The sequence below is a fragment of the Vombatus ursinus genome, unplaced genomic scaffold (assembly GCF_900497805.2).
Source record: "Vombatus ursinus unplaced genomic scaffold, bare-nosed wombat genome assembly UNPS02007284.1, whole genome shotgun sequence".
In the NCBI taxonomy this organism is placed as follows: domain Eukaryota; kingdom Metazoa; phylum Chordata; class Mammalia; order Diprotodontia; family Vombatidae; genus Vombatus; species Vombatus ursinus.
In genome coordinates, this window is record NW_020947062.1 from 12,780,664 (window position 1) to 12,804,214 (window position 23,551).

At 35.8% G+C, this 23,551-nt stretch overlaps 1 protein-coding gene and 1 pseudogene across 1 annotated transcript in view; one reads left to right on the plus strand and one right to left on the minus strand.

Moving 5' to 3' along the window:
* Nucleotides 1–23,551, plus strand: part of TDRD9 (tudor domain containing 9) — a 232,373-nt gene that overhangs the window by 142,660 nt on the left and 66,162 nt on the right. Inside the window, exons 15-20 of the mRNA XM_027849264.1 lie at nt 9,190–9,287; nt 17,818–17,949; nt 21,524–21,689; nt 21,771–21,834; nt 21,911–21,974; nt 22,563–22,607. Coding sequence (XP_027705065.1) covers nt 9,190–9,287; nt 17,818–17,949; nt 21,524–21,689; nt 21,771–21,834; nt 21,911–21,974; nt 22,563–22,607 — 569 coding nt within the window. The remainder of the gene's footprint in view (nt 1–9,189; nt 9,288–17,817; nt 17,950–21,523; nt 21,690–21,770; nt 21,835–21,910; nt 21,975–22,562; nt 22,608–23,551) is intronic.
* On the minus strand, nt 19,017–19,415 carry LOC114033634 (annotated as a pseudogene).

Genomic DNA, 23,551 nt, shown 5'->3' on the forward strand with positions numbered 1-23,551 from the left:
ACTGTCTCTCTTCCCTTTACCCTTCATCCTCTATTCTCATTTTTTTCTCATCCTCTTTCCCTTTAGAGTTTTGTTGATTAGTTCCTCTTTCCTGTTTTTATCTGATTATATATTTCTTCCCTTTCTTTTTTCCTCTCAGTCAGGTTGATTCCCCTTTACTCTCCTCTCCATCTGGTCCCATTCTTTAGTTTTTATAATTCCATTTTTTTTTTGGCTCCCCTTTCGAGAAAGGATTTTTTCCCCACTGTTTTCATTATCTTCTTCTGTTTACTCTAGACCTTCTTCTCTGATTCATGACTCCTATAATCATTTGGTTTCTCTCTTTTCCTCTGTATTCTTCCTACAGTCAAAGCTTCTAAGATAGGCTCTCCCCTCTAGGTGCTTCCTGCCTTGTTGGGCTTGGCCTGTGAATTTTCCATTTCCATTGTGCCTCACTTCCAGGACAATGCTAATTATTGCAGATTTTAGATGATACAATCCCTCCTCTGCCACTGATCTATATACTTTCTTGTTGACCTTTTCTTCCTGTATTTTTCTATACTTGCCTGGAAATCTCTCTGTGTCCATTCTCTCCCACTCCTCTGTATCAGTTAGCCCAAGGGGCTCCAACTTTAGGAAGATTTGTTTGACACCTGAATGAAGGATAAATTATAGGAGAGAGTGGAGAAATAGTGGAGAGAGACTAAAGACAAGAAAACTAACCAGCAGGCTACTGCCATAGTATAACACCATAAGGTGATGAAGGGCCTGTACCAGGGTGGTTGCAGAGAGGATTAAGGAAAAGAGGAGGAGTTAAAAGTATTACTAAGGGTCTAGGGGTCTTCCAGGAGCCAGAGCGGTGGAGTAAGCAGTAAATCACTGTAACTCTCCCATATGCTTCTCCAAACAACCATAAGATAGTGCCCCCAAACAAATCCTAGAACAGCAGAACCAGCAAAAAGATGGGGTGAAATACATCTTTGAGCCCAAGAAATTTGGAAGATCAGCAGGAAAGGTCTGTCTCACTCAGGTAAAAAGGAACAGGAAGCATCCCAGCAAGCTAGCAGCCCCACTTCAGCAAACTAGTGGGAGATCCTGAGCCCGAGAGCAGTGGAGCAGACAAATGCCATCACCAGGACCTCCCATGTGCAAATGGGCAGACTTCAGCTCTGAGAACCTCCACGTGCTTCAGCATAGCTGCAGGCAAGCAGATAGATGCCCTATGGATGCCTGAAAAAACAGGCAGCTGTAAGCACCAGCGCCCCTTACCTCGTGCTTCAGTGTAGTTCTGGGCAAACAGGCAACTGCAGCGGCTAGACCTCCGCATGCCTCAGTGTATCGCAAGAGAAACACAGAAACACACCACTGGCCTCAGAACACACTAGACACTAGCACTAGGGTCCCAGCTCAGCAACAGGTAAGCTGCTAGATCCTTGTGGTCTCCAGCAATGCTAGTCACCCCTACCCTACTCCCTTAGCATAGCACTAGATACTAGGGTCTGGGCCTCAGGGCAACATCTGTGCAGCGTCAGGTAAGCAGCCAGGGCCTGCAGCCCCTAACACAAGAAGCCTAAGACATTCTCCCCTAAAACAGGAAGCAGATAGCAGAGTGGATAAAAAAACAGAATCCTCCAATATGTTGTTTACAAGAAACACACTTGAAGCAGAAAGACACATACACAGAGTAAATAAAGGTAAGGGGCTTGGAGCAGAATCTATTATGTTTCAGCTGAAGTTAAAAAAAAAAGCAGGGGTAGCAATCCTGATGTTAGACAAAGCAAAAGCAGAAATACACCTAATTAAAGACATAAGGAAGGAAACTATATTTTGCTAAAAGGTACCATAGACAATGAAGTAATATCAATTAAACGTTTATGCACCAAGTGGTTATATAGCTTTCAGATTCTTAAAGAAGTCAGGTGAATTACAGGTTCATGACCAAACAAGAAATAGAGAGCATTAAGAAATGTAAAATAGATAATTTTCATTATATTAAAAAGCTTTTGCGCAAACAAAACCAATGCAACCAGGGTTAGAAGGAAAGCAGAAAGCTGGGAAACAATCCTTATAGCAAGTGTCTCTGATAAACGCCTCATTTCTCAAATTTACAGAGAACTGAATATATAAGAATACAAGCCATTCCCCAGTCGATAAATGGTCAAAGGATATGAATAGGCAGTTTTCAGATGAAGAAATCAAAACTATCTGTAGGCATATGTGAAAAAGTGCTCTAAATCACCTTTGATTAGAGAGATGCAAAATAAAGCAACTCTGAGGTACTACCACGTCACACCTATCAGATTGACTAATATGACAGAAAAGGAAAATGACAAATGTTAGAGAGGATGTGGGAGAATTGGGACATTAATGCACTGTTAGTGGAATTGTGAACTGATCCAACCATTCTGTAGAGCAATTTGGAACTATGCCTAAAGGACAACCAAACTATACAAACCCTTTGATCCAGTAATACTGCTATTAGGTTTGTGTCCCAAAGAGATCATAAAAAAGAAGAAAGGATCTACATCTGCATATATATTTATAGCAGCCCTTTTTGTGGGGGAAAAATATTGGATATTGAGGGAATATCCATCAGTTGGGGAATGACTGAACAATCTGTGGTATATGAATGTAATGGAATACTATTGTGCGATAAGAAATGAACAGGCAGATTTCAGAAAAACCTGGAAAGACTTGTATGAACTGATGCAAAGTCAAATGAGCAGAATCACAGTATCAGCAACATTGTGTGATGATTAGCTATGAATTACTCAACTTTTCTCAGCAACACAGTGATCCTAGACAAGTACAAAGGACTCACAAAGGAAAATTCTGTCCACGTTCAGATAAAGAACTGATGGACTCTGAATTCAGATTGAAGAATACCATTTTTACTACTTTACTCTGTCGCATGATTTTTTTTTCCTTTTGATCGGTTTCTTCACAACTGTGACTAATACAAAAATATGTTTTACATGTTAACATAATCTAAATCTAAATCAAATTGCCTGCCATTTTTGGAAGAGGAGAGGGGAGGGAGCGAGGGAGAAATATTTGGAACTCAAAATCTTGTAAAAAATGAATGCTAAAAATTGTCTTGACATGCAGTTGGGAAAAAATACTATTAAAAAAAAGTACTACTGAGGGAGGAATAGCAGGTTTTGACAACTGATTGGATTTGAGGGTGGGTGAATTTGGGGAATAGAGTGTAGAATGGCACCCAGTTTGTGATTCTGAGTGATGCTGGGGATGATGGTGCTCTAGACAGTAATAGAGAATTGTGAAAGAGGGGGAGGTATTACAGGGGAAAGATAATAAGTTCAGTTTTGGACATGTTGAATTTAAGATTTCTGTGGGTCATACAGTTCTAGGAATCCAGTAGGTAGTTGGAGATGTGAGACTGGAAATCAGAAGAGAGATTAGGGCTTGATAAATAGATCAAATAATTATCTGCATAGGATTGATAATTGAATCCATAAGAGATGATATGATCACCAGACAAAAAAGTGAAGAGGGCCCAGGGCAGAGTTTTTGGGGAAATCCAACCTTTGTGCCTACTATCTGGATGAAAATCCAGAAAAGGATACCAAGAAGAAGGATGTATCTGTCATTGTAGAAGAGCATTGTAATGAAAACCTAGAGAGAAGAACTTATAAAGGGAAAAGACTGGTGGACAAGTACCAAAGGCTGCAGAGAGATCAAGGAAGGATGAGGATTGAGAAAAGGCCATTAGATTTGGCGATTGAGGTAATTGGTGCTCTCTCAACCTCCCTTGGTGGCAGTTGAAGCTACAGAAAGTCTCACCAGATACCCCAATAAGAAATCAAAGGAAAAGGGAAAGGATTTATAAGTAGGAAGCCTTAAAAAGCCTTTTAAAGCCTTGGATTGCTTTTTGATGCAGGCCCCATTCAGGATTAGATTGCATCTAATTGCAAAGTACTGTTTCATGATAGAAATGATAAATGGACATCCTTGTTTCTGATATTATTGGAAAGGCACCTAGTATTTCTCCATTACAGATAATGCTAGCTCTTGGCTTTAGATATTTAACATAGTTGGAATGTTCTGTTTATTCCTATGCTTTTTAATGTTTTTAAGTAAAAGGTCATTTTTTTTTGTCTAAAGCAGATTAAACATCTGTTGATATAATCATTTGATTTGGATTGTTATTAATATTGTCAAATATAATTCCTTATATTGAACCACAGTTGTCTTCCTGATAGAAATCTGATATGGTCATAGTGTATAATGTTTTTGATATATTATTTTAGTTTCTGTTAATATTACTGGGATGTAGGTCTTTCTCACCTGCATCTGGAGATGTATCTGATCTGTAAGTCATCAAAGGATGAAGATTCACATGGTCTCAGGTACTCACCATGTCAAAGGGGTCCAGCCACTGCTGAGACTTTTTATGTCTCTTCAGCCAGGAAGCTGCATCAGGGAATATTGGTGAAAGAAAGTTACATCAGGAAGACAAGGGTCCTATCGTACTGTGCATCCATTTTTAGTCCCTTCAGACAACTTGCATTTGTTCTCCTTATTAGAATTGTTTCCCATTACATTTTCAGAATTTCATTTTTGAGCAGCTCTTATCCTTCCTAGGGTGATGCTTATTGAAGTGTAATACATGGCATTTTACCTGTCTTTTATATGAATCTTTGAAGAAGAAACTATCAGATTCTCTTATCAATATTACTTTGTACATTTAGCAAAAATTGCCCCCTAAATCAAATATGTCAAATACACAGGCCCACAGGATACTCACAACAGTCCCAAGTGCAGTCTGAACCAGATTAAAATATAATTGGGAAATGTTTAACAAAATGGATAAAAGATACAATAAAGTACAGATAATATTAATATGTAAGTTTCTAAGTCAATTTGCAACCTGCATATATCTAATTGTCTTGGATCATTGTATGTCTGAGAAGAGATAAGTCTGTCATAGTTAATCATTGCACAGTGTTGTTGTTTACAGTGTTCTCCTGATTCTGCTGTCTTCACTCAGCATCAGTTCATGTAAATATTTCTAGGTTTTTCTGAAATCGGCCTGCTCATCATTTCTTATAGCACGATAGTATTCCATTACATTCATATACCACAACTTGTTCAGCCATTCCCTAATTGATGGCCATCCCCTCAATTTCCAATTCTTTGCCACCATAAAAAGAGCTGCTATAAATATTTTTGTACGTTTGGGTCCTTTTCCCTTTCTTGTGATCTCTTTGGGCTACAGACCTAGTAGTAGGTATTACTGGATCAAAGGGTATGCACAGTTTTATTGCTGTTTGGGCATAGTTCCAAATTGCTCTCTAGAATGATTGGATCAGTTCACAACTCCACCAGCAATGCATATCCTAATGAAATTTACTGAAGGATATTTTTTTGCAGCTCACCAAAGTCTCAGCAGGACCAGAGTCAGTTTGGAGAAGTACTGTGCTTTCTTTGGGTCTTGAGGTTGGTCTCCCACCTATGTGGGTATCACAGTGACCTGTGCTTGAGAGTGGCATCACCTTTCCTGACTAATAGTGGGGTTTGCAGTAACAGAGATGTGGTGGCAGCATTCGGGATGGGGTGCCATCACTAAAGAGGGTTCACCAGGTACCAAGCTGTTTCTGTTTTCTAATTCTCAGAGATGTTAGGGCAGTGTTCAGCTAGATGGGATTAGGACTGTAGGCTCACCTTTTTTTCTTCTTACTTGCGATGTTGAAATCTGTTATAGATAGGAACTAGCAAAAATAAAAAAAAACAACACTGTTTTGGTTGAGATGAGTATTATAAAATTTTGAAAGGGAACGATTTCAAATAGGTTACATTTGTCAGGCAAAATAAGTAAAATTGCAAAAAGCAAGCAAAAGAATAATCAGTGAATATCCTGAAGACTTTTTTTATCTCTTGAACAGAATCAGGTAGAAAAGACTTTGAACCAGTTTCTAGAAAAATCCTAGAACTTAGCTTTATGAATTTAGAGTTTTCCCTTGTTAATATTTCTAAAAAGCAATGTCATTTATTTCCCTAGAATATAGCATTTGCAGTTTTGAAAGTTCAAAGATAACAAATATACTTATATACATTATGGACCTTGTTGTATAAGCCAGACTTTATTGTACACTGTGTCATTCACAACTTAGCTGGTACTAATATATCATTCCAGTATGTAGGCTATCCATACCTTCTGCATGTATGACTCACCCACCTCCTTTTCTGGTCAGTCTCTTGGATGATGTCTTTTACATTTTCTTGCCTCTAAATAGCCATTGGTAAGGAGCTGTATTCTATTTATTCCAACTGTACATCTCTTCATTGCCTTTTGAGTGAACTATAACTTTGATTTTTTAGAGCAGGCCTGTATGACATATGACCCACCAAAGGACTTTGGGTAGCCCATGAAAAATGTAGGGTTGCCACTGTGCACTCTCCTGTTTGTCACACGATCTGTGGCAACCAGCCATCATTAGTCTGTCTCTAGTCTAACCTGTTTGTGGCCCAAAGAAGCTTAGCCTAATTTTAATTTTGTTCCCTATCTACTGCCAAGTTGTGCAGGTCTGCTTTAGAGATTGTAGTGGCCAATGATTGACAGCTGACATTACCCACAGACTGCAGCTTCTGGACAGCTTCCTTATATGTTAGGTTCTCATGTTTTATGTAGATTCTATACATCATCACTGACAGAAGTAAAAATTTTTAGTGAGCATATCCACATTTTATCAGTTCCCTATTAATCAGAATATCATAAAACTATGTTCTTTTTGTTGTTTTGTCCCCTTAAGGGAATCTCATATAATCATAACATATACATAAAAAATACCTTGTTGGTGTATTTTTTCCTACTGAGTCAAATGTTCATTCATCTTCAGGAAACAGTAAACAGTGAAGTTTTGTATTATTTGTACTTTTCAGTCAATTGCATGACTTTTAAGTATGTAGGTTGCTATAAAATATTTGCAAAAATCTGTATGTTCTCATATTTTCATAATTTTCATTTACACATTTAATATGTGTGCATATTAGATGATTCTTAAAGCTTTGTAGAGATAAGAAAGTAGGTTTGTAAGTTGTCGTTAATGTACTTTTGTTGCTTTTTTTAGTTGTAATACCATACGTGGTTTTTTTAGCCTTGTTTTTTCTTTCCTTTTTTTTAATTGATCATGATAAAACTTGATTAATGTTGTATAATGATCCTTTTTGTGTTATTTTATACTGTGCTTGAATCTAAGCCAATAACCTGTAGTTTCTAACTGGAATCTTATTAGTTATGAGCCTTTATTAAGAAGTGTTCATGCTAGATCATACAAATATATATATATCTATATATATCTATATATACACTCACACAATAAATTATGCTAATTAATCTATAATTAGCATAATTTATAGTTTATATAATAGTCTTTAGACTATCTAATTATACATGGTCACTAGAACCTCTTTTACCTTTCTCTCTTGCCCATATACTGATTTGGTGATTCCTGATGTCTTCTCTATATTTTCCCTTTTTTTTTTTCTAATGCTGTGCATTCTCTTTTTTTAATCAGTTAATTTTTATTTTATTTTTTCTCAACTGTATGTAAACAAAAACTTTAAGCATTTATTTTTAAAAATTTGAGGTTCCAAATTTTCTTCCACTCTCCTTTCCCTTCCTTATATTATACATGTGCAGTCACGCAAAACATTTCCTTATTAGTCTGCGTTCTTGAAGGTCATATGGATTCTTTTATTCTCCGCGTTTGATTTCTGCTGGGCTCATTTTATTCACCTTGCTCTTTATATTATGAGTTCCTAGCATTGTTCTTCCCCAGTATTGGGGAAATTGACCATCATTGGTTTGAAAGGCATTTATTTATGTTCATTGTTGTATCATAGTAGGTTCATAACATATTCTACTTTGTTGACTTCCATTTTTTAGCCCCAAACCCATTTAGTCATATATTCTCTGTTAGAGTTTATCTTTCTCAGACCCTTAACCTCTTGTAGTGTCTCAGGATAGCTCATGAAGACGACAGCAATGTACATTCATTCATCTAAGCCTAGTGACCATAGTGACTTCTTGATTTATTTCTAAAATTGCAGAAGCTCAGTTGTACTTGACTGTTGCCCCTCACTGGGTTATACTTTACTTCCTTTCTGCTCTCGGTGGTGTTCTTTTCCTATATTTTTTTTCGTATGGATCTCAAGATCTTTTCCAGAACATTTGTTGTTTGTCACTTGATAGAGATGAAGACCATTAATAAGAGTATTGTAGTAATTACTGTCATTATGTGAGATCCTGTGCTTGTTAAGCGTGAGTACAGAACTGGTAGTAGAAGTGATTGAAACCATCCTGATGCAGGATGCAGGTGCAGAGGGCCAGTAGAAAGGCTGAGAGGCTTTCTAGGATAAAGGAATCTGGTCTTCTGTGAGGTCATTTGTCAAAGGAAGTTAAAGTATAAATTGCATTTTGGAGTGTATGTATCCTTGTTCAAATTAAAAGGTTAAATTTAACATATAGTAACTAGAGTCACATTGGGAAAAGTTCTGTCCCAGCTTATTACATGTGTTTAGGTTCTACTCAGTGAAGCTTGGAGAGACTATTAAATACAATTGATAGTAAAACTGTAGAGGGGAAAAAAAGCTGCAATCCTGTTATGATTGCTCTATTTCTTAAAATATTGAGATTGCTTGAAGAAAGGGACAAGCATGTATGGCATACCTACATCTACATCTTATTATACCCAACAGTTACTGCAACTTATGGAAATGTTTAGTATTGATGTTTTTGTTTTATTTTGATAAAAGCAATACATGCATTATATTCTAAAATAGTTATATATATATATATCTAAAATATATATATTTTAAGATAAACTTGCTTTATCTTAGAGTCAGATTTATTTTGATATGAACACATAGCTGTTTTTAGAATATAATCTAGTGGGAAAATATTTTATATATATAAATTTCATTTTATAAGCAATGTTATAGAAATATCATTTATTAAACATCTAGAAATTAACTCATAGCAAGTCACTTTGCTTATTGATTAGGATCTCTGCAGACTTAATGGAATATAAAGTATTAATTTATAGAAATTCTTAATACTCAAATTTTCTTTATTTCTTAACATCACATTGGAAAACAGTTTTCTGAAACTAATATGTATTTATCTTGATTTTAGCCAAAAATGCAAGTAATTTGTATCAATACTTTAATCTTTTCTTCTACTTGAAGGTCGGGCTGGGCGTGTATCTAAAGGGTACTGTTACAGACTCATCCACAAGGACTTTTGGATCAATTGCATCCCAGATCATGTAGTTCCTGAGATGCTGGTAAGAGTTTAATCTTTCTCTCTCAAAATTAGTTTTTCATTAACAATTTTCATTTACAGTCAGAAAATAATATAGTTTTGTCACAGTAAAATAGATGAACAAATTTTAATTTGGAAATTAGAAAAATTAATTCTATAGCTCTGAGATAAGATGTTTTAATGTTTTTGTATAGTAGGGTAATTTTAAGATTGGAAAATGGTTGTCTTTTTTTGTGCCTTGTTTTATGGCACAAAATTCTGGAATCTTGACCAGCTATTGTAAAATATTGAAAACTCTGGAAGGAAATATTGAACTTTTGGTTTAAGTATTTAACCTTGTGCAATAAAAGTACCAATCTGCCTCCCTTCTCATCTGGTATCTAAGAGCGTGTTTTTCTTTTGTAACCACATATTACAGGCATTTGTTAGTCAATTTAATAGTGAATTGATTGCTACTATCAAATACTTTTTAAGAGCTAACTTACTTGGATGTTTGAGATAAACAGTTTAATGGCAAAACTGTTAACAGTATATCTGCTTGGGTTCTCTGTGTGCTGTATCTATGCTAAATTACCTAGACCATACTCTCTCATCTGCTGCATTTTCATTTAAACTTTTCTTCATTGCAGGGTTATGATAAAGGGGGAGTACTTTACAAATTCTAAAGCACCAGTGAAAGGTGCACTATTATAGGCTTCAGAACTTTAAAGGTTTAGAATTGTATGGATTCTAGTCCTCCTTCCTCTGACACATCACAGCCCATGTCTGTTTAGTGTAGTTCATCTTCAAGAATTCCTATGGCTAAAAAAGTTATTGTCCTAGAAATTTCTTTTCAAATCTATTGAGGGGAAGAGTTTGTGACCAAACAGGTATAGAGAAGATCACAGAAGATAAAGTGAACAGTTTTGATTTATATAAAATTTAAAAACTTTTGCACAAAAACCAAATGCAGTAAAATGAGAAAGGAAACAACTAAATGGGAAAAAAAATCTTTGTAGCAAATTTGTCTGATAAAGGTCTCATATACAAGATATATAAGGAACGGATTGAAATTTATAAGAATGAAAACGATTCCAAATAGATAAGTTCTGGTCAAAGGATATGAACCAACAATTTTCTTTCCCCTATTTACAAGAATTTATTTTCTCTCTCTTCCACTCCTTTTCTCTTGCTGAACAAAAAATATCAAATATGCGTAGTCAAACAAAGGGAATTCCCTCATGTCCAGAAATGTATGTTGTCTCATTCTTCATTTTGATTCTGTTACCTCTGTGTTAGGAGTTGGAAAGCGTGTTTCATCTTTGGTTCTCTGGAATTATGGTTTGTCATTGCATTGATAAGATTTCTGAAGTTTTTTAAAAGCTGTTTTTCTTTATTTTGTTGTTTTTATTGTATAAATGATTCTTGTATTTCTGTTTACTTTTCTCTCACTTCATATAGGTCTTCCCATAGGCGGCCACTCCCTTAGTCTCTAGTTTTTTGCTATTTCAAAAAGAATTGAAATATTTTTATACACGTGGGTAGTTCCCTGTTGTTGTTGGGTTTTTTTTTTTTTTTTTTGTCTCTTTGGAATATAAACCTAGTAGAGGTATCTCTGAGTCAAAGGATATGCACAGTTTAGCAACTTTGGAGCGTAATTCCAACATTACTTTCCAGAATGGTTAGATTACTTCACAGTTCTATCTGCGGTGCACTAATGTAAGCAGGCAGTTTTCAAAGGAAGAAGTCCAGGCAGTCAATTACTATGTGAAAAATTCTCCAGATCACTAATAATTAGAGGGGAAAAAAATCTGAAGTTCCCCCTCTTACCTGTTAAATTGCCAGAGATGGCAAAAAGGGAAAATAATGATTGTTGGAAGAGCTTCAGGGAAAAGAAACTTACGAATGTATGCTATGAAAATACTCCAGAATGGCACCCAAAAGTCAGTAAACTTGGAGAACCTTTGATCTGGCAATATTTTCACTATTTCTGTATGTAAGAGTAAAGAAATAGGAAAAAAACTCATGGACAAATACTTAACAGAATACTTACTTTTTTCTGTAGTGATGAGAAACTAGAAACTAAGGTGCTACCCCCATCAATTGGGGAATGGCTAAATTGATTATGGTATATGAATGTAATGGGACACTCTTGCCATAAGAAATGAGAGAATAAATAGTTTAAAGAAAACTTGAAAGATTTGTATGAATTGATGCCTGAGTCATTTTAACAGATGGAGAAGTTTATTTGTAACAGCTTTGCAAAGATAAACAACTGCAGATGATTTAATAACTGTTCAATGTAAGATCATCATCAATCAAGAAACCATCAAGTAGACTCAAGGGTCAAAATGACACGTGTTTTTGGATGTGGGCAACGACTTTTGCTTGACTATGCATATTTGTTATAATGTTTTTATTTTTTTATGGAAGAAATGGGAGGGAGAGACAGTAAATGTTTGTTAATTTTTTTAAAAAGTATAATGAATACAGAATTAATTATTCTGTGGCCAAATCATTGATAAGCCTTTTTGTAATTATTGAGGCTGGTCCTTAGATGAAAGAATATTTCCACTTGTCTTGTAATAGAAATATTTGAAGCTTGGTAAGATCTGTCCGGGTTTGTGCTCTACTGACTTAATCTTCAAGAACTTCCACATGTTGATATGTTCTTGGACTTTATGGAAGACCAAATAAGTGACCAGTTGAAGAAGATTTCTCTGTGTTTTGCAAGTTGATAGATTCTTATGGTACTTTTCCCTACATAAAGATCTATGTAATACATAACCTTCTTAACTTGAGTTTCTTGAAAAAGTTGATCCACACTAATGGATTGAAGTTTTCTTTTTCATTAGATGGTGAAAACTGTTTAATCCAACATGTTATACTTCTTGTCTTAGATTTCAAGAAACTTATGGCACAGCTACATTTACAACCAAATTGTAGCAAATGGCTCTTCTTGAGTGATTTCTCATATGTTCTGAATATTACTTATAGACGCCATTGGTTTTGTTTTTCTTATAGTAAGTTTTCTCATTTTTATACATTTCAATGGATTCTCTCCCTCTGCTGCCATAAATTGCAACCCATTCATACCTCATTCAGTGTGATTTTTGACCATGCCTTCCCATAAATCCTACATAGTGGATCTCTCCATGTTTTAGACGTTCTTCTAGTTGTCTGCTTTTTATATGATATTTAATTTTGTAAGCCATCTTAAATTATTTTGGAAGTTAGGTACAATATAAATCCTAAATAAATGAATAAGATGTTTTCGTTGAAGATAAATAAAATTATATACTTCTTTATTGAATCAGTAATAAAGTACAGCATTTCATCATTAGTGTTATTAATTACTCAGTATAAGAAATACTAGATTATGAAAGTATTTTCTAAGCATCTTGAGACTCCATAAAATGGTTTTTCTTAAATGTTATTTTTTTCCTTTTATGGTTGATGGGGTTGTATAATTGGATGTCTTGACATGTTCTTGTTATTTTAAGTTCTGATTTTAGAAACTTGCTGGATTTTGTTAGGTTTTTCTTATTTTGTGGATAATGAGCTTCATTTTCTGTGTTTTTTTTTTTTTTTTAGTCAAAAAAGGATGCCGTTATGTTTTGATTATAACTATTACTGAAGGACTGGAATTTTCAGTTAAAGTTGTTTAATTTAATGTGAATTTTTTTCCTTTATATTCAGTCTGAGTTACAACTCCTCCACTTCATTTCTTCTCACTATGTTCTTAATTTTATTCTTGTAATAAGTTGCTATAATCTTTTTGCTAATGTTTTATTTAAAATTTTTGCATCTATATTCATTAGGGAAATTGGTCTATAATTTTCTTTCTGTTTTGACTCTTCCTGGTTTAGGTATAAGTACCATATTTGTGTCATAAAAGAATTTGGTAGGACTCATTCTTTGTCTATTTTCCCAAATAGTTTATATAGTATTGAATTAATTGTTCTTTAAATGTTTGATAGAATTCACTTGTAAATCCATCTGACCCTGGAGATTTTTTCCTAGAGAGTTCATTGATGGCTTGTTCAGTTTCTTTTTCTGAAATGGGGTTGTTTAAGTATTTTGTTTCCTCTTCTGTTAATCTGGGTAATTTATGTTTTTGTAAATATTCATCTATTTCACTAAGATTGTTGAATTTATTGGCGTACAGTTGGGCAAAATAGTTCCTAATTATTGTTTTAATTTCCTTTTCATTGGTGGTGAATTTGCCCATTTCATTTTTGATACTGGTAGTTTGGTTTTCTTCTTTCTTTAAATCAAATTAACCAAAGGTTTATCTATTTTATTGTTTTTTTCATAAAACCAGCTCTTAGTTGTATTTATTAGTTCAATAAATAGTTTTCTTAATTTCAGTTATATTAATCTCTCCTTTGATTTTCAATATTTCTAATTTGGTTTTTAATTGGAGATTTTTAATTTGTTCTTTTTCTAGCTTTTTTTAGTTGCATGCCCAATTCATCAATCTCTTCTTTCTCTGTTTTATTCATGTAAGCATTTAGAGATATAAAACATCCCCTAAGGACCACTTTCACTGTATCGCATAAGTTTTGGTATGTTGTCTCATTATTGTTATTTTCTTGGATGAAATTATTGTTTCTATTATTTGTTATTTGACCCACTCATTCTTTAGGATTAGATTATTTAGTTTCCAATTAATTTTTAGTCTGTCTTTCCATGGCTCTGTATTACATATAATTTTTATTGCATCATGATCTGAAAAGGATGCATTTAATATTTCTGCCTTTATGCATTGGATTGTGAGGTTTTTATGCCCTAGTACATTGTCATTTTTTGTGTAGGTGCCATGTTCTGCTGAGAAAAAGGTATATTCCTTTCTATCTCCATTCAATTTTTTCTACAGAGGTCTACCATATCTAACTTTTTTGAAATTCTGTTCACCTCCTTAACTTCCTTCTTGTTCATTTTGTAGTTAGATTTATCTAATTCAGAGAGGGGGAATGTGAGAAATAACTCATTCAGATTCAGTAGGGATAAAGTTAAAAGCCCAGTTTATTACGCAGTTGTAACTGCGGGTGTCCTGTGGACCAGGACACATTGTACCAAAGTAGGAGTTCACTATTTATCTCTAATTCCAACCACAAAGTCCCTCCTTTGTTTCCTTATTGACTTAGTACTCCAGAGTGTACAACTTTCTGGTATGCCTATTACACATCTACTCCTTGACATGTCCTTCCTCCTTCTTCATACATCACATGTTCAGAAAAAGGTTGTAATCCAAACTCCTTTGTCTTATAGAATATAATATTCCAAGCCATCTGATCTTTTAATGTAGAAGCAAGGTCCTGCATAATCCTGACTGTGGTTCCACGATATTTGAATTGTTTCTTTCTGGCTTCTTGCAGTATTTTCTCCTTGACCTGGTAATTCTGGAATTTGGCTACAATATTCTTTCGCGTTTTCAATTTGGGATCTCTCTTAGGAGGTGATCAGTAGATTCTTTTGAATGATGACTTTTACCTTCTGTCTCTGGTTCTGGGACCTCAGGGCAGTTTTCCTTGATAATTTCTTGAAAGATGCTGTTCCAGGTTCTGTTTTTGATCATGGATTTCAGGAAGACCAATAATTCTTAAATTACCTCTCCTGGATCTATTTTCCAGGTAAGTTGCTTTTCCAATGAGGTATTTTACATTTTCTTCTATTTTTCCATTCTTTTGATTTTGTTTGACTGAGTCTTGATGTCTCATAGAGTCATTAGCTTCCACTTGCCCAATTCTAATTTTTAATGAATTGTTTTCTTCAGTTAGCTTTTGTACCTCTTTTTCCATTTGGCCAATTCTACTTTTTAAGGAGTTGTATTCATCATTGTACTTTTTTTCTCCCCATTTTGTCAATTGTAATTTTAAAGGAATTATTCAGTTTTTCTTCTACCTCTCTTGTTTGACTTTTAAAATCCTTCCTGAGCTCTTGTAAGAAGCCTTTTTACGTTTGAGACCAGCTTTTACTCCCCTTTGAGGTTTCGGATGTGGGTATACTGACAATGTTGTCCTCTCCTGAATTTGTGTTTTGATCTTCCCTGTCACCAATATACTTTTCTATGGTCATTGTTTTTCTTTGTTGCTTATTGCTCATGTTATTTGCCCTTTTTCTGGTTTTTAAAGTTGGTCTCTGCTTCTGGGGCACAGGGGGCACTGACCCAAGCTTGTGCTGGGGCTAGGGGCCTGAGATGTTGGCAGCTGGAGGCTGTAGGAGTCTGGTAGCTTACTTGGTGCTGAGCTGGAGCTGGTGGCTATTGTGTGCCTGGTGTTGGTACTTGCCTGCTCTACCACCGCAGGGCTCAGGATCTCCCTCTGGTTTGCTGAAGTGGGGCTTGCCGCTGGCTTGCTGGGACGCCTCCCTTCCTGTACTGGTCCACAGCAAGAGAGACCTTTCCGTCAATCCCCCTAGCCTCCTGAGCTAAAAGACTGCTGTATCTTGGCTCCGCTATTCCAGAATTTTTCCTGGGGCAATATTCTCTGGGTTTTTCAAGGTCAGTAAGGGAGGGTGAGAGCAACTTACTGCTTACTCTGCCATCTTGGCTCCCGGAAGTTCACTGTGTTCTTAACTTTCTACAGTCTGGCTTCTAACCTCATCATTCAGCTTAGATTGTTCTCTCCAAAGTTACCAATGATCTCTTAATTGGCAAATTTCATAGACTTTTCTCAATCCTCATTCTCCCTTGATCTCTTTGACACTTTAGATACTCTTATCTCCTTAATATTGTCTTCTCTTTATGTTTTCAGGACACTGTTGTCTCAAGGTTCTCCTCCTAGCTATATGACCATTCCTTCTCAGTCTCCTTTGCTAGATCTTCATCCAGGTCATGCCTACTAACTGTGGATGTCCCTGAGGGGTCTATCTTAGGCTCCTCTCTCTCTTTCCCTCTTCCCTTCCCTTTCCATTATCAGTAGGTTCCTGGTTGATTAGATCTGATGGATTTAATTATCAGTTTTATGCTGATGATTCTCAAATTTACCTGTCCTCCCCTAATCGCTGTCCTAACTTCCTGTCTCATATATCCTGCTATCCATTGGTCATCTCAGACCAACGTCCTACAGACATGTTGAACTCAACATGTCCAAAACTGAACTCTTTATCTTTCCCTCCATTTTCCCCCCTTCCAAACTTTACTTACCTCCATCCTTCCAATTTTCCTAGGTGTCATCATTGACGACTCATTCTCTCTCATCTGCCCTATCTAATATGTTGCCAAGATTGTTTGCATGTTGTCTCCCCTATTAGATTGTGAGCTCCTCGAGGTCAGAGACTATCTTTTTGCCTTTCTGTGTTTCCCCAATGTTTAGAATAGTGCCTGATCCATAGTATGCCCTTAATAAATGTTTATTGACTGACAACTTAAGAATTAACGCTGTATTAATTTTAATTTGTCAATTAAATATGAATTATTAAGTGTTGTATTTTTTTTAGTCCTCTCAAATGTAGGAATCTGAGGCCAACCAGATTTTACTTTATTTCTTACTTTATTTACTTTATTCGAGCTTTTAGATTTAACTAATATTATCTTAAGTCTCAATTCTTTCTTTGGGTTTATCACTTTGACCTCAGACTAATTCCTTTGTCCAATTTCTTTCTTCATTATTTTTTCATTAGCTAAAACTGATTTGTTAATGAGATATTAATTATATAGAGTTTTCTTTTGAAACTTAAAGCCAAGTTTCAACTCTATCATCTATGATAGGACTATTTAGTAGGGTAGGCTTGCTTAGAAAGTTGAAGTGGCTGAAACAATGTATCATTCTTTGTATCCTTATTTACTATTATATGTGTAAAATCTCCCCAGTAGAATATGAGTTCCTTAAGGGCAGGGGACTAGTTTTTTTCTTTGTATCTGTAGCACCTAGCCTAGTCCCTTGTACCTTGTAGGCAAGCTTCATAAATGGTTGCTGCATTGAAAATAAAAAGATAGAGATACAGATATATGTGTGCATATATCTTTGTATGTGTATCAGACCATGGCCAACCTAGTGATGTTTCTCTACATTAGCTAGGCAGATGCACAGTTTGTCACCAGGCCAATAGTTGAACTTTTACCTGCTTGCTATGGTATCAGTAAGAAGAGCTGGTTATATCCACCAGCATCATCTTCCAAGACACAAGGACAGTGCCACACCAAGAAGAGACATTGGAGGCGGACTTGTATCAGAACATTAAATGTGAGATTTCCACAGCAGAGTGTCTGAGGTTGCCTGGTGTTGTGGAATAAGCAATGAAGTGTAGGAGTTTGAGTTCCAGCTCCACTGCTTGCTTAGCATGTAAGAGCTCTGTGACCATTAGTAAGTCATAGCATCTGATGAACCTTTGTTTAAAAGAAACATCTCTCTTCTTTGGTTTAGAAGTGTGTGTGTTTGTGTGTGTGTTTGTGTGTGTGTGTGTGTGTGTGTGTGGGAGAAAGAGAAGTATGTGTGTGTGGTTGGGGGAATAATCCTGGCTACTTATCTTACAGTTTTGTTAGGAGCAAAGTCTTGTAAATATTAAAGCTGAAAAAATGTAATCTACTATTACTGTTCAATTTAATTTTTTATTTTGTTAATTTTTAGCGATGTCCATTAGGAAGCACAATATTAAAAGTAAAGTTGCTTGATATGGGTGAGCCAAGAGCTTTGCTGGCAACTGCTCTTTCTCCTCCCAGCCTTGGCGATATTGAACGGACCATCCTTCTGCTAAAAGAGGTGGGATTCTTTGTCTAAACTTTCTTGATGGGGAAAGAGGGGATTTCACTGCTGCCATTTTTGTCATTTTTGTCAATTTGCAAGGTGTGAAGGTGAAACCTCAAGGTTATTTTGATTTGCATTTCTCTTAATACTAGTGATTTGAAGCATTTGTTTTTCATGTGGTTGTGAATACTTTGTAGTTCGTTGAGAATTGTTTGTTCATATCCTTTGACCTTTATCGGGGAATGGCTATTAGTGTCTCATATATTTGTGTATACACACACACACAACATATATATACAAATGCATGTACATATATACACACGTACATGTACATATATACACACATATATATACACTATACACACACATTTATTCATTCATTTATTTGTTTTTGTTTCTGTATCTTGCGTGTCAAACCCTTGTCAGAGAAATTTAATGCAAAGATTTTTTTCCCCATTTGACTGTTTACGTTCTTATATTTGATGCATTAATGGTGCAATAGCTTTTCAGTTTCAAGTTCCTTCTGCTATAAACACAATATTATGTTTGTTTATGCTGTAAGATACTTTAGATTTTCTTCTATTTTTTCAGTCTTTTGATTTAGCTTTTTTATATTTTCTTTTTTAATATTTTATTTCCCCCAATTACATTTAAAAACAATTTTTAATATTTGTTTTTTAAAATTTTTGAGTTCCAATTGCTCTCCCTTCCTCCCTCATCCCCTCATTGCGAATGCAAGCAATTTGATGTGTTATACGTGTGCAGTCATGCAAAACATATTTCCGTGTTAGTCATGTTGTGAAAGAAAACACAGATTAACCCCCCCCCCCCCAGGAAAATAAAAGAAAGTAAAGAAAAAGTTTGCTTCAGTTTGCATTCAGATTCCATCAGTTCTTTCTCTGGAGATGGATAGCATTTTTCATCATAAGTCCTTCAGAATTGTCTCAGGTCATTGTATTGCTAAGAATAGCTAAGTCTTGATTTAGTTTTAATATTTCTTTTCTTTTTTTAAGTTTTTACATAGTTTATTTATGCTGTGATGAAAAATTATCTTCACAGATTAACATCATCCATAGTGTCTTTTATTCCTTCTTTCTGCCAGCACCAATATTTGCCTTTGCAGCACTCCTGACTTTCTTCATTCTATTCTTGCGTTCCTTTCGCTGTTTTCTCGATATCTTTTTCTTCTTGTACAGGCCATGCCTGGCAAATATGTGCTTTGGTTCATTTTTCTTTGCATAGTCAAAGGAATCATAAATCATTCCAAAGCCTGTTGTTTCGCCACCACCAAAATGGGTTCTGAATCAGAAGACAAAAATGATGTCTGGAGTTGTCTTGTACTTCTTGGCCAGTTTTTCTCGAATTTCAGTGTTGGGCACTGTGGCCTTTCCAGGATGAAGGACATCTATAACCATCTGTTTACGCTGAAAAAGTCGGTTTGTCATGAACTTCCTGGTTCTGATGGTTACAGTATCATTCATGGTGGCAGCTGGCTTCTCGAGCACCAGGAGAGGGAAAGGGCAGTTTTAATATTTCTCGTAGTCTGCTGGAGTCATTGGCTTCTTTTTAAATTTGTTGAATTTGTGCCCCAAGCTGTTTTTTGTTTGTTTGTTTGTTTGTTTGAGGCTTTGCATATAGATGTTTTGAAGTCACTTGCTTCTTTTAGGTTTGGTCTCAAGCATCCCCATCATCATACTAGCTCTTTATGGTTAGGATTCTTTATATGTTTACTCATTTTTCCAGCCTTCTTCCGACTTTGAACTTGATGTTACGGCCAAGCTCTGGGAACTTCTAGAGGAAGGTCTGAGCTCATCCTGTTGGTGCTTTCTTTGATTTTGTGTTATTCCAAACTTTTAGGCTGAGTTTAGGCCTGGGACCTATAAGTTCTCAGTGTTTCCAAAATGCTTCAATTCAGAGTAAAATCTGATTGCTGATCTTGTCCTCTGAATTCTACAAGTTCTTGACCTGGGTTTGGATCTGAGCAACTGCTGCTAGCCCGAGCTGCTATCTAGTGGGGCTTCCCTTTGGTCTGGCATTCCTGCCCTGGTTATTCCTCTATAGTCTTCAGATTGGGCTGGAAGCTAAAACTGAGGTCCTGCTCTGCTTCAGAGCTATGAACCACATCAATGCTACTTGCTTCTGAAAGTGCTCCATGCCACTCAGGTGCAGGTGCTTTCTCAGGCCACCTTGGATCTATGACCCAGGTGAGGCAAGAGGGAGCTTGCTGAATGTCTTGGTTTGTGCCATCCATCTGCCATCTGAGCTCCATCCCCTCCCCAGGAAGCTCTGGAGCTTCTTGGTGTTTGCACTGAGTTTGTGATTTGTATAGCCTTGTACTCACAAAGAAATTAACTCCTTTCCTTTTGGTTGTCAAACGGACTAAGTATGTCGTATGTAATATAATCTACTCTTGTTGGCCATTTTTGGAGGTTTATTTCTTGCATTCTTTTCTTCCTATTCCTACTCTGCACAGCTGAAGTATTGGTGTGATTGAGATATATGTGTGTGTGTGTGTGTGTGTGTGTGTGTGTGTGTGTGTGTGTATGTATGCGTTATGACCACCTCGTGTGTGTGTGTGTGTGTGTGTGTGTGTGTGTGTGTATATTATGACCACCTCAAATAAATCTGAACTTTCAAACGTGATAAATGCATTTATGGTTTTTAACATGATAAAAGCATTTATAGTTTTAAAAGGTTTTACAGTTTAAAAAGGCCTTTAGACTTTATAAAAAGCTACATTAAAGAGATCATTTGAAACCTATAATTTTTTTACGTAAGAAGGTTTGACTTATGTTTATTCTTTACATCATCATTGTAATCTCCCACACATGTAGTGTTATAAGGTGGGGATAGTCTTATCATTCTCCAGAGTTGAGAAGTTAGAGGAACTATTACTTTTCCCTCTTCTTTGATTGAGAATTTTTCTCTTCATTTTTTGTCTTCTTCATTGCTGTAAACCCACTTAAGAATTAGCCCATTTCTTAGTCATCTCAGCCACTACTTCTTACCATTGACAGTACCATTGACAAGGATGGGACAAGGTACAGCTGTGAGAATCCTATCTTTCACACCTGTGGCTACAGCAGAGGGAAATTTCAGTAACTCATTTCAAAACTGAGGAAACAAATTACTAAATTGTTTAAGGCACTCTACTGAGCTTTGGAAAATTTGCACGTAGCCAATTAAATTAGACCTCAGAATGCATTTTCCATAGAAACAAATATATAATATTTAGGTTCTGTCATGTCTAGGATAGTGGCATATTTCAGGTCCATTTTTGGTTAAATTGTTTGGGAGTAGTGGGAAGGTGTAGAATTGTCCTGGAGTCTTAACTAATCAGGTGTGATGTTTCTATGGGAGAATATTCTGAGACTCAGCCAACCTACAAATGAATGAGCTTTTAAAAAGTGTATCAGACCTTTATTCTGCATTGTTGAATGTCTCTGTCTCTGTCTCTCTCACGCGTACATTTAAAATTAATTGACTAACAATATATTTTCACAGGTTTTAGAACTATTTCTACTGTACTTTATAAAGTAAGGTATATCTACCTATATTGCTAATAATATGAGTTAATCACTTTATAAAGGTAGGAGCACTTGCTGTTAGTGGGCAGAGAGAAGAAGAAAATCCCTACAATGGTGACCTGACTTTCTTAGGACGGGTTTTGGCCCAGCTCCCTGTGAATCAGCAGCTTGGTAAATTAATAGTGCTTGGACATGTCTTTGGCTGTCTAGAAGAGTGCCTTATCATAGGTGAGTATAAGAACAAAAAGATGTCTATGAATAGTTTGGGTAACACCACTTTAAAGAAGGTCATCTTTTCTCTTTTGTTAGCTGCAGCTCTCTCATTGAAGAATTTTTTTGCAATGCCTTTCAGACAGCATCTTGATGGATATAGGTATTTAATATTCCTATTTTTAGTGTCCACTTACCTGAAGGATTTTTGGATGACATTTTTTTTGTTTAATTCACAGGAATAAAATGAATTTTTCTGGCAACAGTAAGAGTGATTGTATTGCTCTTGTTGAAGCTTTTAAAGTAAGTTTTCTAGTGTTTAGTAAAAATATTAATTTAACAAACACATTTATTGTTACATTTACCTCTCAAAAGTTCTGATCTGAAAGCTTTTATTAACCTGATAAAGCTTCAGATTTTCCAACTGGAGCTCATACTGTGAACTTCACAGAAATCTTAGTGTGATGCCTCATGATAGTTGAAGGTTGACTTCATTTTTCAAAGGCTGTGCCAGCAGCATTCTGTCTTTGGTAGGTTTCAGCATGCTGGAAAGGCTTTAGATTGGATCCTAGCAACACACTGTGTCTGCTATCTGAGGCATAATCTGAATATGGAAAGGCTTGTCAACAGTTGGTAGGGAATGAATTTTTTTGGCCACAGAAATTCATTAAACTCATAAGGTGCTAAAATCAATAGAATATTTGTAAAGATATTGATGACAACATTATTGAATTTTAACTTCATAAACTACATATTCTTATTTCACAATTTTTTGAATGAGTTAACTTAAGCACTATATGTAAGTTTTCCCCTTCAGACAAAATGTGTATAGAATTTCTGCACAATATAATTAGCTAATGAAATACTTAGAATTTGTGGAAAATTTTTTAGACCTGGCAGGCCTGCAGACAAAGAGGAGAATTTCGTCATCCAAAGGTGAGCTGTTTTTCCTTTTTGTTTTCTTGTAAGTTGAATTATGTGAGAGAGGGGAATTCCAGAATGTTTTCATCCTCTTTTTATCCATTAGCTATGGAACATGATGGCACAAAAATCCTAAGCTATGAACAGTAGACTGGGTGGTAGGGGTTAGTCCTAAAGGGTCTGGCACTACAATTAGGATGATAACAATACTAATAGATTACTTTTGTGTACACTTTTCAGTTTTATAAAACACTTAACTCATACCACTCTTGTGATGATATTACATCAAATATCTGCATTTTAATCAGTATGTGAACTTCCACCAACATAGATTCCAACTGATTTATAATTTTAGACTCTTTGAGGGTTAGATGAGGTTCAGAGAGGCTCATCCATGGTTTCACACACAGCCAGTCATTGTCAGAGGTAGTTTTTGGACCTGGGTCCCCCTAACTTCAAATTCAACACTCTTTGCTATGGCATCTCCCTTTCCTTGGAGTTAGCTAGTAGAAATATTTATTATCTCCATTTTCGAGTTGAGGAAACTGAAGGTAAGAGCCACATAGTAAAAATTAGAGTCAGGACTTAAAACTAGGTCCTCAGGCTCTCAAAACTCAGATTTAGCCAGCTTCATCTAAAATTGTCTCAAATTTCCAGTTGATAAATATTTTATCTCTAAACTATTGGTTGCCAGGACCAGCAACTGGTTTAGCTGTAGTGTATCAGTAAATCCACACAATATATCCTAGTAGAACACCTGCCTCTAAATCAAGGAATCTCTGACCCTTTGTGTTCACTTACTTTTTATTCCAAGTTTTAGGCATTATGTTTAAACTGCCCTCCATCACTGGGACACACCATGACATAAATTGCCTCAGAATCAGGGAGACCTTGATTCAAGTCCTGCCTCTGACACATCCTGTTGATGTGACCCCTGGACCAGTCATTCAGCCTCTTGG